This window comes from Dromaius novaehollandiae, chromosome 1 (genome assembly GCF_036370855.1).
Source record: "Dromaius novaehollandiae isolate bDroNov1 chromosome 1, bDroNov1.hap1, whole genome shotgun sequence".
In the NCBI taxonomy this organism is placed as follows: Eukaryota; Metazoa; Chordata; class Aves; order Casuariiformes; family Dromaiidae; genus Dromaius; species Dromaius novaehollandiae.
The window spans coordinates 195,614,091-195,633,176 of record NC_088098.1 but is presented as its reverse complement, the minus strand read 5'-3'; the positions used below and the strand labels follow the sequence as shown (position 1 = coordinate 195,633,176).

At 43.8% G+C, this 19,086-nt stretch overlaps 1 protein-coding gene across 2 annotated transcripts in view; it reads right to left on the bottom strand.

The window, feature by feature from the left end:
- The window catches only part of SLC7A1 (solute carrier family 7 member 1), a 56,336-nt gene that overhangs the window by 36,629 nt on the left and 621 nt on the right, over positions 1-19,086 (bottom strand). Inside the window, exon 2 of one of the 2 annotated variants that reach the window (XM_064504960.1) lies at positions 1,641-1,749. The exons of the other annotated variant lie outside the window; for it this stretch is intronic. Coding sequence (XP_064361030.1) covers positions 1,641-1,692 — 52 coding nt within the window. The 5' untranslated portion in view covers positions 1,693-1,749. The remainder of the gene's footprint in view (positions 1-1,640; positions 1,750-19,086) is intronic. 2 annotated transcript variants of the gene reach the window in all.

Genomic DNA, 19,086 nt, shown 5'->3' with positions numbered 1-19,086 from the left:
ATAGCTGTTCTTGCCTTTGAAGTCAGGAAACACGTTCTAGGCTGGTTCCTCTCATTCCCACTCCTAATCATATTTGAAACTATAAGCCCTTTTTTTTAATTTATGGTCAGTACTGTTGTGAAATTATGCAATTCTAATCATGTAAAACAACATAAACCACTCCAGAAATGTTATGAGGTGGTACATAACCATCTTCAAGGATAGACACAGTCATGGAAACATGATCTGAATGAACTGAAATTAGCTTTTTTCTCCACACACACGTAAATATCTGACTCTCACCCCTGCTATAGCTGCTTGACAGTGATCGGGGCACAAAGGCTAGAGTTTTCTGTCATCCGGGGCACGAGCTCCTGAAAGGCAGAGAGAGGCCCCTCTGCACCCTGGTGAACCTCTTTCTTGGCTGCACTGCAAGGAGCATGGCTGGACATCGCCATGTCCCTCATCTCCTACCAGGACAGCACCTGGGATAAGCTCTGCATTGCAGGGCAGGAGTCACTCTCTTCCTGCCAATGGCAAGGACCAAAGCCTTTAGGACTGAACAACACTGAGAACTTCTTAATAACCCTCATCTCCATCTTCTCATCCCTCAAAATCATCACTGGACACAAGGGCTTGGCCTGATTTCCACAGCTGGCATCAGCTCCTGCTTTTCATGCTTCCTTCACTGACCCCAGAAAGTGTGGATACACAGCTTGTGGTGCCATGGCCCACAAAAAGCCACAGGTCCTAAGCCCTGAGCCCCAGCTGTTCAGATCTGGGCTGGAAGCAGCTTCACCCCAAGGCACTGGGCACTTCAAACTTCAGCAGAGGATGAAGGAACTCAGCCACACGCAGCTTTGGGTCCTCAGGGAAACAATGATACACCTAGATAACAGGGCGGATCCTGAGGCAGAGGTCACGTCCTTGGGTGAAATCCTGTCCCACTGAAGTCAATGGCAAAGCTCCCGCCGACTTCAATAGGGCCAGAATTCGTACTCGTCCTTGTCTATTATTTACAATGCATTTTATGTTTGTTACTTTTGTTCTGTGTCCAAATTCTTGTGAATTGATTGTATTATTTTTTAAAATAAAATAAGATAGTCTTCCTCCTCTTATCTAATAGTCAACATACCTATTATATCAGGTTTATAGATTTCCTTCCCCATTAACAACATTTTAAAAGGGGACATGCTTCAAAACAATCCCGTAAGAAAATAAGCAATCTTGCATCTGGTTAACGGCAAAAAGGAAACCATAACAAACATCTGTCCAGCTAAACATAAAACACCATGTGTAAAAATAAGCTGACATGGCACCATTTTACATAAGCAGTGCTATCACTTCCTAAACAATTACAATTTGTTTCAACTTCTGGAAACCACTCCTTATCTATTTCAAGGCCCTGCTGCTCTTGAGAATTTTCTTCTCAGGAGCCAACTCCAATTTGCAGAAGAGCATAAAATTAAAGAGGATTATTCAGAACAAGGATTTTTCTACTAAGCAAAAAAGAAAAACCAAACCTAGCCCTGCTGCATGTATAATGAACTCCCCAAATACCTCATCAGAGGATGCAAAAATAGAATATCCTATATGGTTTGTCCCACATATGCTTACATTCATTTTGAAACACAAGGAAAGGTTAACTGCCATTGGTATACCTTTCTCACAGCAAAGTGACATCCCACGGGCAGTCTCAATCTTCCTCAGCATCCTTATGGTCTTGAACAAATGTCTCCCCCACACAGCAGTAACGTCACCACTACTAATCTGCAGGGGAACAAACAGCTTGTACTTACGCCATGTTCACATGTTTGCCAAACAATGTGGAATGGGTTTGGCCCTCTGTTTTTATTTTAAACACAGGTGAGTTTCCTGAACAAGCAGGCAATGATGACACCAACTTTTTGATCAATAAACAGGTAAAACATGCATTTGGGAGCCTTTTCCAAAAGGCCAATTTTACTACTTTCATCTCCGAGACAGTATCACTCACACAGAAGTTCTACTCAGCAGGAGAAGAAGTGGAAAACCTGAGTTCTTACTATTTCCATTAGCATTACAGGCATCTGTTGGGTGTCAGATTTAGCCGTAGACTCCTAGCTGCAAAGAGTTTATGTTGTAAGAGACCAAGCCATTGACTGCTCAGAGAAACATCTTTCAGAAATACACTGACAAAAGTCAACAGTCACCGAGACATGTCAGCCTCAGGTGCAATCCAAAACACTTACTTTCCTGGATTATAGTATAAAGCAGGAAGTGTGTCAGATGCATCCTTCCAAAATGTCTTACTGCGGAAAAATCTGCAAGTGTTTTGCTAAGTTACTCTGCAACAACGGACAGGGCAGAGACAAGAAGGCTATAGCAGATGTTTAGCTTTCCCCATGTACACTTAAATTAAGACACCATCTTGAGTCCTTTAGAAAAAGCAGCAAAAGAAGCAACATCAGATTCAAGTATTTGTCTGGTGGCATCTCCAAAGCCTGCCGCAAGCGACCCTGACTGGCTGGGCTGGAGAAGGACAGCAGCTTAGAGAGGACGGCCTCAGGACAAGTACGGAGAACTGACTCAGAAGCTGTGGTCACAGCAATTTGCAGACGCCTGCCAACAGAGAAAGGGCTTGACAGCTAATGTAAAAACAGGCATGACTATGCATTGTCATTATGTGAAGCTGAAAGATATCCCAGCATGGCAGCAGCGATGGCTAAAACCCCAAACCAAAAGCCACTGGGGTAGCTGCAAATCTTCACATTGGTTTCACTGTGTGTAAAAGGAGGCTATCCTGCTTAAATATTTTGACCAGGCAAGGCAAGTCTTGTCTGTGTGCTCCTAAATTGTTCTCTTCCTGATTCAAGTAATTTTATTTTATATTTTTTACATATATGCATTTGTATGCATATATATATATTATATATATATATTACAGAAATGTAGATTATAGGAATGTATATAGAGAGGTATTAAATGTTATATTCATTGCCGATTCTATTAAAAAAAAAGGCTCAGTCACTAGTAAGGCATTTCCTACTCAAAAGAACAAAGTTGCCTGGTTAAATATAAACTACACACTAAATAGAGATAGATAATGGCACACACACCAAAGTGGGCGTGCACTGTACACAAAAATACAATCCTAACCACCTGCTTAAAGACATACTGCCCACAAAAAGGGGACAATATTACTTTCCTCTTTCGAATGCAGCTGCTTTAATGGCATGAGAAGTACATTGCTTAGGAACCAGCCCCCTGCCATACATGGCTGGGGATTGTGCAGGTGTCTGTAGATGAAGCTCTCAAACATTAGGGATATCTCAGAAGCAGCATCTCCTACTGTTCTCCAGGTGGTCCAGAGCCCTGAAGAATTTCTTCCATTGGAAAGGGATTGGCAAGGTATTCTGCTCTTTAATTGCTACACCACCCACTTACAAGGAATCACCAGTGGGAACATCAAGTCCTACTAAAAGTGAAGAATTTGCTGCTGCTCCAGTATTGCCAACAGAGAATACACTCTAAGGGACACTACGACTTACCTGCCGGTTTTCTGAACTGCCATGTGTACTGTCTGGAACAAGATGTGAAATTCCTTTCCCATCCCATAAGAAATTTTGAGATGGCCAAGACTATTCTGTTCCCAAATCCAGACAAAACAAGAAAACTCTAAAATAGTCATGAGCAAGAAATCTCCTCAAAATTTAAAAACGGACAAACCTCAATATTTTGTTTCAATACCTGCAGAAAACTTGATTTGGACTGTTCATTATTATAAATTAAAATACAGTTTGAAAAGAGTAGTCATTTTTGACCTGAAGGGAATGTTTCAAGCTTCCAGAATTCAAACTTCAAAATTTCTAAAACACAAGTTCACTGAAGTCCATTCTTCTCCACAAAGCTTCAGCTGTGATTAATATCAAGGGAGGCACTCAACAGGTGAAAGGATAGATAGAGTTTAATTCTTCTCCTTGTCTACTGTAGAAATACAGAAAGCATTAGGTTTAATTTGCAATGGAGAAGATCTAGCACTAGGCTTAATTTGCAGTGGAGAAAATCTAACATTTTGACCAGATTCTAAGTGCAGAAATAATGAAACAGTGGGACAGGATACAAGAAAGACGCGAGTCTCCAACATCCAAGGATTTTAAGAAAAGGTTAAAGATATTCCTCCTAGGTATAAACTGGATATACAGCATCCTGCATCAGAGCAGGGAAGACTCGGGCCCAGCTGGATAATATGGTTGCTTTGGCAGCAAAGCCAGGTTAACCCTTGCATGCACATAGTCCTATCCCCTGCATCACCCCTGTAGCTGTACCAATATAAGCACTTGAGGAACTGTACTGCAAACTGGAATACTGAAACAAACCCAATTATTTATATCCCCATACAAAAAAAGTGGGGCTTTTTGCTGTTTTTTTTCAACCCTGACCACTTCACTGATTTGATTTTCAGCACAGCCTTATGGAGAGCTGAACAGGCTGAAGGGGTGGTAAGTGACTGGAGCCAGCAACCAAGACAGAGGACAAGGGATGAGAAACTCTCTGGGTTGGATTCCTACCTGAAAAGTACACCTCATGAAAGACACCTTCACTGCTCTCAAACCTTTTGACCCATACCTCACCCTTCAGCCGGCAAAGATCCTCTGGCAGTTCAAATCAGCACTCAACAGCAGTGCATTTGCTGTCCATAGCTTCTCAGGGGTCAAAAAGTTAAGGAGATGACTTCTTGACTAGCTGACAAAGGGCCTCACACCTCTCTAATTACATGAATCACAATTTTCTGATGAAGAAAACGTTTAAGTGAAAAATCTCCCACCAGCTCTACTCAGTCTCAAATAGTTCCTCAGCAGGGCTTCAAATTACACTCTGCAAGAAAATTGCTTGATTTAACTCCCTCAATTTGTCATAAAACCTGAGGGAATCTCCACTGATAATGAGACTTGCCAAATGAAAGCCTGAGACAGATTGCCAGGGATCAACCCTAAATGACATATTGCCTGTAATCTGCCAGGGATTCAGACTTGATATTGAGCAGAATAAAATTACGTTCTGGGAAACAATATTAAGTAAGTGAGCTTCTGTCTTCTTGAACCCAGATAAAATGGAGACAAAGCTTTGCTTCGATGAAACGTCTGGCTGTGTCATCAGCACGTTTCGGTCATGGCCTTTAGACAGTAGTCCTTGGAAGAAGTGGGAAACGTTCACTAGGGAGATAAGGAAGCAAGTTAGACTGAGACAGAAGTTGGTATGTTATTACAATGATAGAGAAGGAAGCGAACAAACAAACAGATTAAGAGCCACAAAGTCTATGCAAAACAGTAAACATCATCCTGAACGAAGGTGGGACGCATGAAGATGAGTCTGAAAGACTTCCCTGAACACTGTCGTTTCTTCAGGAGAAAGGGCCCAGATGAGTGGGGATTTCCAGGTGTGGACGATGAGTGGGGATTTCCAGGTGTGGACGAGGAACAGACCAAAGTAGCCTGAAAGATACAAATCAACGGAGGGTAATTTCCCTTACAGGGAAGGAGACGGAGGAGGCCAGCAGGTAGCTCCTGAGTCAGAGGCGGTCAGCTTCAGCCTGGGTCCCTCCGTGTTACACCGCTGCAACAGTGACCTGCTCACGACCATGCTGGCACTGCTTCTTCCTGGGCCACATCCAGCGCTGGCGGTGGCCTGGCTGGGCACTGACCTGGGCCATGTCAGCAGCACCTGGCCACATACCACTTTGAGAAATGACTTTCAGGGTTTGGCCACCCCTGTAGATTAGAGTATCTGCAGATCATCTGTTTCTCAAACAGGAACATTCCCAGCACTGGTGTGTGCTTTACGATCATCGCACTGCTGTCTGAATTTAAAACTTCCTCAATTAAAATAGTGAGTCCTAACCCAAAGCAAAGGAACTACTTCCTTCACTAAAAAAGCAAGAGAGGGGTTTCCGTGCAAGAGGTGGTGGTGTCTGAAAAAACTTCTCTAATGAGAATGAAATTTTCTCTAATGAAGAAAACATTCTCTAACAGATTTTGGAGGTGTGGTGTTGTTCGTGCTAGCGAAAACGTAGGTTGCACAAGCGTCAGCATAAGATAAGTCACACGCCTGCATGAACCTGAAAAAGGACAGGAATGTGAGAACTTTGTCCCCAGCAAATATCTGGAGTCCCCTTCAACATAAGTCCCCTTCAACAGATAGACTTAATAAATTCCTGTGTATGTAGTGCTCACTTCTACATCTCAGTGTACAGGGGGTGGCTCTGCTTGTGCTCTGTAACGTTTAAGACAAAGCTTTTCATCTCTTTTTCCATCTCCACAGAAATGCCTGCACCGTGCTACTCACACTAGGCAAGAGGAAGAAAACACAGCTTTCACCGAATACATATTCAGGGGACGAAAGGAAGCAGCTATTGCACACAGCAGAATCACTGTACTACTCTCTGGACATCCTACCAAGATGACTCTATGCTTTTAAGAAAGTTTTTGCTATCCTTGGATGTCTGTGTCTGCAAATGTCAAAGTATACCAAAAAGCCTGTATCATTCCTTAGGGTTCATGCACTCTAAATAAATTAATTAGACTAGGTTTCCGTTAATGCAGGAATTTTTCCATTGGTTTCCATTGAGACTGGAGATCAGTCTCAAGGGCCTTCTACACACACACACCTCTGAGTCAGATCTGTCAGTTCTATACCTTTATCTGGTTGTTTGCTAGTGACTTGACATAAGAGAAGAATTAAGAAAAAAATCCTTCTTCTGAGTAAAGTGAAGTTAATTTTTTATTGAGCAAGTCAGCTGCACTCCAAAATACATTACGACCTTCCAAGGGCATTTCTATTACTGTGGATCTAAGACTAAAGCATTCCTGCAAACATAATTTACACCATACCAAAAAGAAGCCTGCTGTGAAATGAGTTAAAATGTTTGCCTTTAGACCCTGTATTCCTACATTCCATTCATAATTCCGGGGCTGGGGAGGGAACAATTCCTTAAAAGCTCCACGCACAGTCTTTGCAAGCATGAACAAGAACTTCATGCACCTCTCAGCTGGTTTGGGCAGTTGCCTCCTCTCTTACAGCCAAGAGGCTGCAAATGCTGCTGAATGTCTGCAGTTTCAAGGGTGGGTCTTGACACTCTCCCTAATAGATAAATAATCCCCGTTGGAGAGTTCTTCAAGAAGACATTCCCCTGACAGATGATACCCTGACACACACCAGATCTGCTCAGCTTGTAATTAAAGGCAAAGACTGAGTGCTGCCACCTGATCGAATTCATATTTTCCCCACCCCCAACACCCCCACATAGACCTGGGTCCCTCAGAGCCCAAGAAGCCAAGCCTACATGTTTTAAGGGCCACCGGTGGCCACTGTTGCCCTGGCTGTCCAGGAACATCACAAGCAGTGTAGCACAGCACTTGCAGGACAGAGCCCTAAATGGGGATGTCTGGACAGTTCAAACAGAGATAGAGGAGCAGCTCCCTCGGTTCCCCGAGACAGTGGGTGCTGGGACTGACGTGAAGGTGGCAGATTGCTCCCCTTCATCTTGTCCCTAACACAGCAGGGGCTACAGCTGCAAACTTCCCCTCCACACTGGGCAGAAACAACGACGCTGAATGCTGATGTTGCAGCCACACACCCAACATATGTGGAATACAGTGATATCATAAGTCTCCAACAGGTAATGATGACTCCCCCATCAGCCCACAACACTTGCCTCGCCAGGGACCGCTTTACTGGGACGGGAATTGAGCTGGGCAGGGCAGCTGCGAGCCCGGCCGCCAGGAATGCAGGATGTGCCCACAGCAGCATCAGCAGTATTTGTCACAGTCTAGATGCCCACAGCAAAGCAAGAGCCAAGGGCAGTCCACAGAAATAGAGTACAGGGGGTAAAGCATGAGGCTGTGTCAAGGAGAAAGAGAAGGGAGGGGACAAAAATCACCTGCCAACCTGAATTTGATGCTTGCATAAAAGCAGCGAGTGCTCACGTGGCAATGAGACCTCTGCTGCAATCACAGGGGTCCCCGCAGGGAAACACCGAGGCAGGCAACCGGCTCCTTTGTGTTAACACCCCTCCGGGACTGCCAACAGCAGGCTCAGAAATGACAGACACCACATTCACCTCTAAGCCTCTGAGTAAGCACTGTTCCCCCGCTGCCACTCGCTGTGACGGTGGCAGTGAGCATTCACTGCTAATTTGGGATCAAATCATGCTGACCGCGATCCACCCGCTCCGGCTCCCACAGCCGGGTTAGCACTAGTACCTGTGCTGGCTCCCAAGCTGCAACAAGCTCCGCAAATTGCATCATCTTTTCACCTTCCTCCCCCTGCCAGGCAGCCGCCTCTCCACGGTATCCCCGGCCATCACGAGCAGAGCGGGCCTTCCATTTTAAAAGCAGACTAGCAATTAGGAATAGCAGCAATGCACAGTTTGGTCGTTCCTGCAAATGCCACATGCAGTTGCCATGGCAGCTTCACCCACGTACTTGCTCACTTGCTGTTAAAACTTCACGCAGCACAACTCACTCACTCTTGTTTCAGTATTTTGACCCAATCCTGCCCAGCTCTGCAGTCCTTCAGTCCCCTATACATTGAGAGCCAATGAAGTCCAGCATTCAGTGGGACAGGAGCACCTGATTAATAAAACAGGAACGTGAAGTATGATCACTGGTCTGTCTGTGAAGAAAATTTCAGTCTCAAAAGTGTTTTGCACTTAATATCGCAAGCTGTCAAGGTAAAGGCTTAGCACCTCCTAAGCACTGATGGATTTATGACAAAATGTCTCTGAAAACTGCATCCACAGTATTCCAGCCTAAAACAAGTACAGAGCAGTCCAGATGGTATCAGTGTGATGTCTAACTGGTTTGATTACAGGATAATCAGACGCTCCTGTTTTTACAGATAAATATCAGAGCCTCGTCTTGATATAGTCTATCCAAATAAATCTTATCAGAAAGGAGGCATAATGCTGATGTGGAATTAAATTTCACAGCAAGGTAGGTGTGAAGTTTGTTTGCTTTTGGTAAACATCTCTTTTCAGCCACAAGCTCACTGTTCAGCTTTCCCCTGCTTCCCAACGGATGCGCCGCAGGAGGACAAGGGCAAAGTAACACTCCCCACTGCCGGTTGCATCTCCCAGATTTGTTATGAACGGCGGGACCTGAGCAACACAGCCTCCTCGGCCCTCTGCGGTTTGTTACTGCACACAGAATAACACCGGCAGGGAATGACATTAGGTTTGCAAAGTGAGGAACTCAAATGCATCAGTAGTACAGTGGCCCTCAAAACTTTAGCACTCACACCATAATTCAGACTTAGTTGCAGGGTCACAAGCTATTTCTCCCCCAGGGCCCTTCCTCCGTCAGCGCACAGAACAGATGGTGCTCAGAATTAATTAAGACTGCACAGCCAAAGAGACTACTGTCTAACAGGAGAGATTCTGCCTCCATCCAGTCCAAATGTTTAAGGTTGTGTGGTTGTGCAAGGAGACTCAGAAGAGTTTGGGAAAGAGATTTCCAAATCTCTGATTCGAGGACTGCAGAGCGAGGCAGGATTGGGTCAAATACTGAAACAAAAGTGAGTGGTTTGTGCAGCATGAAGTTTTAACAGCAAGTGGCCAAGTTGGGGAAAATGCATTTCCAAAACAAACCATATTTATCTCAGCACCTGAAAAGGTCTTTTTTTCATCCCATGAAGAATTACAAAAGGCTTCCCATTCCTCCCTCAGAGGGAATCAAGACTTTCTGAAGTTTTTTCCCCAAAGCCAAAAGAGCGTAAATCACCCACCAGATGAAGCAAGCGCGAGAATGCAGGGAACGCACTTCGTGTCTCATGGCTGACACGAGACCAGACACGACCAGCACTGACGTAGCAGAGGGATCCTGCATCCCCCGTCAGTGCAGGGACTCCACACTGGTTGGCCTACAACGAGATTTTGGCAGAAAGCTAGTAATCGTTACATAAGCGACACCAAGGAAGGCCCAGCCCTCACCTGAAGCTATGGGCTAGAGAAGCAGTTAGAGGGAAAGACCCAGACCCTCCCTGGACCAGCACACCTCCCTCTCTCCTTGGGTGCTCCGGCACTGGGAGCTGTTGGTAGGTGCAAAGCTGGGCGTGCTGCTGACACAACATGCTGGGCCTTCCTGGAAATGCCTGAAATATTATTACTCTGAACTACAATACTGTTTTGGGAGAGCAGGGCAATGCGTGGCTTTTCTGTCCTGCACCAGCAGGTAAGCCAAGCCCATGGCAGCTCCAGCAAAACTGGAGACACTGGCACAAAATCCCCCTGCCCCAGACCACTCCATGATGATTAAACAGCACATCACTCCTGTCCCTGATGCCTGCAGACAGTACATCTCTCTTACTGATGTAACACCATCTGACTTACAGTTGAGCTACCCAGTACTGGCAGCCCTCTGAAGCCCAGAGACCCTAAGATCCCTCTCCCCATGCCCACGCTGCTGGTCACAGCAGCACGTCTGTGCCCCTTCAGGCACAAAACATTACCCAAAGACGAAGCAGGATACACAGAAACAGCAAGGCCAGCCGCTGTCGTCTACTTGCTGCCCCGTGCTGCTGTACCGGCATTTTCTCCTCCTCTACTTCTCCCCTCCTCCCTCTCCTACCAGCTTGCTGGACTGCCCAGAGTGAGTCCGAACTGTTTTCCAACAAGTCAGGAATGCAGAAAATTGGCAGATTTGTCCTGATCCCAGCCATGAGACCACTGCAAATATAGTGCAGACCCAGGCACTTTCTGGCAGTCAGTGTCACCCTGTTTGTTCTCTCATTTTGTTTTACAATTTGTACTGCAGAAAGCCACTTCTTGCAATCTGCATGCTTCCACGGAGGGAGTAAATTCTTGCTTACTCCAAAACAAGTCAGTTTACAGAAGAGATGAACTCCAAACAACAGAAATGATTTGTCACAACATCCTCTCCAATCCTGTCAGGCTGGCAGTTGATCAATTTTTTGACTAAAATCTTGCTCACCCTTTTTGCTTTTAGAGCAATTGCCATTTGCATCTCCATACCCCTGAGTTTTCTCATTTGGAAGTCTGGCCTGCCCAAAAGCCTGCTTTGTGACTCTCAAAACATACTTAAAATCATACTTCCTCGCTGTACCTGATTTTGAGAATCTGCTAAAAAAAAATGTACAAAATTTTGAACCTCTCAGTACCAATGTGGAACCCAATGACAGAAATAAGTTAAGTCACATGGCACATATTCCTGTCAAATGAAGTTATATGGGAATTCTTAGAAATAATAAATAATGTCCCTATCAGCAAAACTGTACTGTTTGTAGTGAATATGGTTTATTTTTCTTGGGAGAAAAACATCTGATAACATCCAGTCTGCTCATACATTTTAAAGACTATATTAGATTTTTCCACACCATCTTTCCGACATCAGAGAAAATCAGTATTAATTATATTTACAGGGTGGGAAAGTGTAAGCAGAGAGGCCTAAATATGACAGCCTCTGAGAGACGTTGTGTTACATATTTCAACATACTTCTTCTAGCACTTACAGTGCCATAAGACACGTCTCTCCCCAACCCTGCATGTCACTTATCTAGAACAAGAAACTTCTAAGTATAATAAGATCTACTGCTGCTAGGCTCTTTAAATGACAGCAGGAAGGAAACAAACTATGGGCTGTAAATGTTAGTGCCACTGCACTGGGGCTTTGGAAAAAAAAAGTTATTTTAAAGAAAAATAACTCTGAAACAAACAATAATTATCATTTTCCCCCAAGGGCCTGAACAGCAGCATGAAAAATGAAGGGCTGCTGTTGTGCTTTTGCTGGTGCTATGCACCATGCTGTTCTGCTCTTCAGGTATTTCCTTCTAAGAGAAAAGCAAGTTCAAAAGGTCTCTAACATCTGCGATGGTTTCTCTGGAGCAGCCAAGACACAACAGTGCGGCTTCAGCACTTCTAAAAGTTTTCTTGGGGATATCCCTCAACCAAGTTCCTCAGTTGTGAGGAGTGGGAATCCACTCAGCTAACTTCATCAATCTCCAAAGCAGATGCTTTGGATGCTGAGGATATCATCCGGGCCCCCTCTACAGTCAAAAGGCAGAGAGAGGCACCTCCAGCTAACAATTTTTTCCTTCTGAAGAGAGATGGGAGGAATGACCCTCCGGAGAGGCCCTCTTCCCTCCGCCAACTATTGCAGGGGCTCACAGAACTCGCAGAGAGCACTTGAGAGCTATGAAAGCTCCAACAGTAACTTGGACAGCTCCCTGAGCCCGAAAACTGTCTGAACCTCTAGCTGTCAAAAGCAAAAACATCTCAGTGGAGTTTTACATCGTTGTACTAACTATCCACAGAAAGACAGGTCAAAGGATATGACCAGCTCTTTGGGGCTTTTCCTGTTCAGAAGTCCACTTTTCTCATAAGAACAATAGCTCCTCATAACAATCATGTTCCTCAAAAATAGGAAAGCTTTCTGGACAAAGCTTTGGATTTCTGGACTTCAGAAGCACTGACCTCAGTGCCTTCAGAGAAAAACATAAAAAATGTGCTTCTGCTCTTTTCCAGTTGCTTAATTACTAAGCTTTTCACTCTATTGCTTGTGCTGGTAGCTTTTCTGATTTGAAAAGATGCTAGAGGCCAAATTCCCGCCCCCATTTCCCCTGTGGGACATCGGAGAGATATCCCATAGAAATTCTTATTTTCTAGGTCCCCAGGAGTGCTCAAACAGCTGTTGCTTTTCTCCTCCAAGACGTGGCACATCCACCCTAATACACTGCTCAATTGCTGAGTTCTGGGTGGTTGCCCTTTCTTCATGCTCGTGGTGCCAGAATATTTTGCTCCTTTCTCCTTCCTATTCTAGCAGATTACACAGCCTGAAACATACTGCCTAATGCATTCGTGGCCAGTAAGGGCTGCTATATAACAGTAAGGTATCTCTGCACTTCAAACCTGTATCAGCTAAGTGCAGGAAGAGACGATAAGACAGACTTCTAAATGTCTGCTTTGACACTTCTTTCCATGCAGTATTTCACATGTGTTTATTCAGTGAGATGCTAAAGCAGTGGTGGACAAGTTAGATCCTCAATTATCTGACATTTTTCCAGGGTGACCTTAGATTATACGTTCAGTGTCAATATCTCTTAATATCTACATGATTCTTATTACAAACACACAACTTTGAAAAAAATCTGCTGCTGCTGCTCTAAATAAAGCAAAAAAGCAGGGGGATGATTCTGCCATATTTTTCTTATTGGCTGCAATAAGTTTTTAGAAGCTATAAGCACACAAACCAGTCTGACGCATTGTTGATGTTCTACTGCAAAGTGAAAGCAAGAATAAAATCTTCACAATGCATGTGTTCCAAGTCACACTGTTTGGGGAACTTTTTGGAAGGAGACAAGCAAACAATGCAGCATTCAGTAGTATTTTTTGCTTGGGAATTATTTCACATGGATCATCAAACAGCTGTCAGGCAGTAAGCAACCCAGAGTGAAGTTTAATCAGCAATCTAGAGATGAAAGACTATATTCTGGTTACCAGAGCCAACTAATCCTCTCTGGAATATTTTCTAAAGATACATCATATTATTTACTTTGCTAGCTGAAACTACTTTACTAAAGGAGTCACTTCAATGAAATGACCTAGTTCCAAAAACACATCAAGCCAGCTTTTCCAACTAGTTTATTTTAGGAATTTTTCGTTTGATGAAGAGAAGCTCTTCTTCAGTTTAAAGAAACAGTTCATCTATCAACTCACAGTAATTTCTTGTATGATAAGTTTACTCCTGCCAAATATACCTCCTAATTTACCTCCCACACTGGTGTTCCCAAATGAAATTACTACTAGCATTAATACTGGTTTGATTTTGTTATGCTTTATAGCTAGTACTTTTTTCTCCTTTCTTATCAGCTCTGTAGAGCTGATTTTGATTAGTGACTTCAAATTTCACAGGAGCTTCTAGTGCTCCTCTGAAATCCACAGTGTTACATCACCCCACGGTAAAGGCATTACCCCACTGCAGAGGCAGCATGAGGAAGCAGATCCTTTGGATCCAAATGCTCCCAAGCCCAGATCTCGATACGCTTTAACCATAAAAGGTGATTTTGCATGTTATCTCTTTTATAATAATGGCAAGTGGCACTAAACCGCAGCCCCCCAAAATACCCCACAGCCAAAGCAAACTCACCTTCGGTTTGCTCAAAGCACTGAATTGCCACAGTCCCTGCACTGCTGACATCCAGAGCAGCACTGTAGACCCAAGTCTTCTTACGGCTCCAAGTGTACTGGCCTCAGCGATAAATGTCCCCAAATGGTTGGCACCATCTCTGCTTTCCACCTTCCAGATGTTACCATTCTATCCAACCCATGCACTGAACTGCTCATGTGGCATTCTGGACCATTTCACTCAAACTTTGTTAAGTTAGCAAATTTTTCTGAAGATGCATCATATTATTTACTTCGCTAGCTAAAACCACTTTAGTAAAAGAGTCACTGCAATGAAATAACAAATCTAGTTGCGAACTTAAGTTAGCAAAGGCCTACCATTGAAGCAGCTTATGCTACCCTGCCTTACTTGAGCTGAAACAAATTAAAGAAGAGCTCACACTAGCATATCATCCAGAAAATTGAAGCAGCAGTTGCCTCTGCCATTGGGATGCCAGTTAGCAACTAGCAGTAGTAAACGTTTCTGCAGGTGCAACTCCAGCCAGAGATGACATGCGTCTACCCCATAACTCAGCTCTTCTCCCTATGTTAAAATACCTGGAAACATGAGGCAGTCAAGCTCCCACGCAGCCAGGAATAATACGGGTCAGAGCACACAGTGCTATTTATTTTGAGAACCTTCCATTTGACTGAACTGTTCAATGAGTTAAATAAATCATCTGCCAGAAGGGTTTTAACCATTTGCATGAATTAGTACCAGGGACAAGCCCCAGCTGAATAAAAGTCTGTGTTCAATTTCTTTAGAACATCAGAGTGGCTTCTAACAAACTTTCAGAAGTGGATGACTATCAAATAGCCCTAGATTTCAAAAAGAAAGCATAGCTTGCTCGATAAATATGGGTAGTCTTTAATTGTAAAAACAGGATACCAAGTAAATTTAAAAATTACATGGACAAATAATATCCACCATGAAAGAAACATGGCAAGGAAATGACAAGGACCAGGAAAATAATGAGGCAAGTGTGAAATGCAAAAACTCTACAATCCAGTAAAGACAGGTGGGATATTTGTGTGGACATCCGGTGAGAGGGAAACCAAGGGTTACTCCTCATCTCAAAAAATGGCAGAAGAAATGTACAAGAACAAAATACAAAGCTGAATGCTACTATTAAGTAGACTGTAATAATTTTAATATTTCAGTAACGATAGCAATAGCATGGAGTTCTCATAAAAGTGGTGATGACAAACGCAGGGCAGACGCTGAGGAATGGCTCAGATTAACAGGAAAATCCACTGAGGAGTCCTGCTCAGTGAAGAAACTAGAAACACCTTTCCTATAGCAGTTACTCTAATTCCTGAACACGAACACAAAAGTTTCACCTCTGTGAAAATTAAGTTTTCTGAAATGTTCTTCACCTTAAGCTGGGGTGAAAACCAGAAAGTCAGAAATGTACCTGGAACTGAAATTTCACAGTATTTTATTTTGGAAACTCTGAAATGAGGCACTTCTGTGTATAAGATATCACTCATGGGATTTCTGGCTTATTAGGCCACCTGCTTCCTAGGCTCAAGTGGATTCAGGGACAGCAGTAGCTGCCGACACACCATCAAGGTAACATGGTTTGGGTCAGTGCTCCCAGGGAGAGCAGGGTCCCCAAGTTGCTTAAGCCACACTGGCAGTGGGAAGCTCTGGGAGTGCCAGGTCCCAATCTCTGAAACTCCCAAACTGTCAAAGAACCACAGGCAAATTGTCATGAATCCTGTCTGCAGCAGGTAATCAGAGGGTAGACGCTAACCTCAACGTCTGACTTGGAGTTTCACCTATGCCTCTTTTTTTTTCTTTTTTTTTGTAGGCTTAAGTAGCCAGTGATATTTGCAGCAATGGCACTAATGAGGGAGTACTCGAATACCAGAACAAACTCAACCGTAGTATAAACAGCCACCACTCTTCCCAAAGTCACTGAGGAATCTGAGAATCTCGCAAGTTCATTGAGATAAACATTCAGACATTTATAGTGTAGATGTTTACATCTGTGCTAATCCCTCACGGCTCCTTTTATAATCAGTGGAAAGAAACTTTCAGGTTACCATTCATGTGTTTTAGCATACTAGGTTGAAATGAATCATACCCTAGGAATGCCCACTTTCCTCCTCTGACTGACCATAAAGGGAGCCTGGATTGCCTGCCTTGGACATAGACATCTACATTTGGCCAGATGAACACTACTTCAGCGTCATTCAGCACGTGACAGATGTGCAAGGTTCCAGACCCCAGGATAACAAGGGATGAGGATATACCAGGTAATGGGAGAAAATAATAATAATAATAATAAAACAGGGATAGTGCCAAACAGACTGACATACATAGCAGAGAAGGTCCACTCTGGGTTACTAAACTCTGGATCAGTATTGACTTGAGTTGACCCAAACCAACCATGCCCAGAACATCTTAACTAGTCCTCCATACTGCCCAGTCCCAGTTCTGCTGCTCAATACATAGCCAACCAGCTTTTCCACATACTCAGCGTAAGTGAGGATGACTTCTTGGATCATCCTTCATGACATGCAAAGTAGTTCTGCCACATCCAGATCTGCCCTGTGGCAGCACTGTGGCTCAGCCAACAAACCTCATCAGGATCAAGCCATCATCCAGGGTACATCTGCAGCCAAGGTAAACCATCATCACTTCCTCCTGCCACAGACTGTATGTGGTTGAATATGTGTCACCATATATAAGGGCCAAGAGAAGAGAATTAAAGGTACTACATTGTTTTCTACCCTCTGAAAGCTGGGACAAAACTGGAAGTGACATTTCTGAAGGGCTACTCAAGTCTCATTAACCCTTCCTCATGGGTCAAGGTTGAGGAACTTAACGGATAAAGGGTGAATATAAGATAGCAGAGGTAGTAACTGAAACAAGATCACTGCCCTCCTTCACCCAAACCATAACATATTTCTTCCTGTCTTCTTTCTTAGCTGAGACTAAAAAATGGATGCTACACTCTCTGTCACATGTCACATAATCTAAAGCAGAGACACAGAGCTTAGGCACAACACCACACTGGGATGCATCCCACCTGAAATTTGCCAGGAGTCTGACACACAAAAAAGAAAAAGAAGAGGGAGAGAGAGAGGTTTCATCAAACATACAGCTCATAGCCTGCTCCTCTGATAACTGATTAGATTAGAAAAAGAGTTGCCCTGTTGTACATGGGTTCCCTCTTTTGTCTAAGCTACATTCCTACTGTCTAGCTAATCCAGCTCTGTTTTCTTTCCAACATGTGGATTCAAGAGCACGTTGCATACGCATAATAACGCATTTTGACCCAAATTCAAGCACTGAAATGCTTAAATTAGAAGCCTAGCTGGCCTCATTTTCTGTCACAGCCCACCCCAAACAAGGAGTGCTTTCTGAACATATCTTCTCTCTTTGCTGATGAATATAGGAAATCTATGAGCAATGAGGAATAAAACTTTACACGTCAGTACAACAGCTTGAATCAGGGACTGAATATCCAATATTCCTCCTGCTCAGGAAATAGTTTTATTTCAAGGCCAATTTGCCTATCTAAAGCACATAAATGGTGGAACACAGTCAAAGGTTTCCCCCTTCAAAACACTCAAAACATACAGCACTAGCATGTGTAAGTAAATAACTTTCAAGGCTGTGGCAATCAAAGAGTTTGCACTTTGTGTCAGTGTCAGCACCTGCAGTATGTAGCCTATGTAATTAAACAGTTCCTCCTCTTTTGCATTATATGGAAAATCTGCTTAGAAGACATTTAGGCTGAGTGCTGAAAGCAATGGAAGTCCATAGAGTATCTGACCAGAAATACAAGTTTCTGCCTATTATCCACAAGTCAGAAGCAAACACAATGAATACACTAATACAGCTGGGAAACTATGTGTATATGCATGAATACCCATGTGCCAGACATTACATTTTAAAATACAAATACGCTGCAAGAGCTGGAAACTAAAACAAAATATACCACTCTGTCACAAGGCTCAAACGCGAGGCAGGTGTCACTGCCAAGCATCACTGAGTGCGTTACTCCAAAAGCCAGGGCTGTCCCTCTGCCCAGTTTCCCCCACAGCACACGTACGTTTGAACACATCTTCCCCACTTGCCCCACAGCTCAGAGGAGCCTGCGGAAGTGCAGAAGAGGAGGCGGATTCCCACTGGGGCAGCGGTGTCCAGCGGCTGGTGTGATGTTAGACATCATCATCACAAGGATGTTGCTTGAGGGTGAAGCTAGTATTTGTGAATGACCCTGCGTGCCTCTGGCAGGTGGTAAAACTACCTGCCTAAGAGACGTTACCTCATAACATCGGCTCTTAGGCCTGTATTTGTAGCCTATGAACTCTTTAGAGCTGCAACTGTCTTTTTCTCCATACAGCAACTAGGACAATTGCGTTCTGCTCCCAAACTAAGGTTTCTAAAAGCTGTGACAACACAACTAACTAATACAGTTGCATTTCTAGACATAGGCCCAATCTTTCTTTGCAGCTTTGCAGTCACATATAGAAATCTACATGAGGGGGTTTTTTAAGTGTTTTTTTTCCTCTGGCTTGTCTCCAACAAACATTCACACATATATATGCCAAGAAAGAAGACATATATTTGTTAGTCAAACCAGCTGCCAGTGAAATGCTGACAAACAAGATGTTTTCCTAATCACAGATGTGAAATAGCGGCAGCACAGGTTAAAGAACGGCCGGCAGCGGGAACCCGCGGGGTGCAGCGCTCCTTTGGGCACCGAGAACGGCACTGGGATTTTCAGCAAACTCTCAGCCTCCTTCACAGCTTAAAAAAAAAAAAAAATACACACCACAGCAGTCAGTCGGGAACGATCTCGGACAAGGACAGGACACCTGGAAAACAGGTCCAGGCATTCCTGCTCCTTAAAACCCGGGCCTTCACCTCTCAGCACTGCGTGTTTCTTACAGCGCCGCGATAAATAAATAAATAAGCGAATAAATAGAGTGGT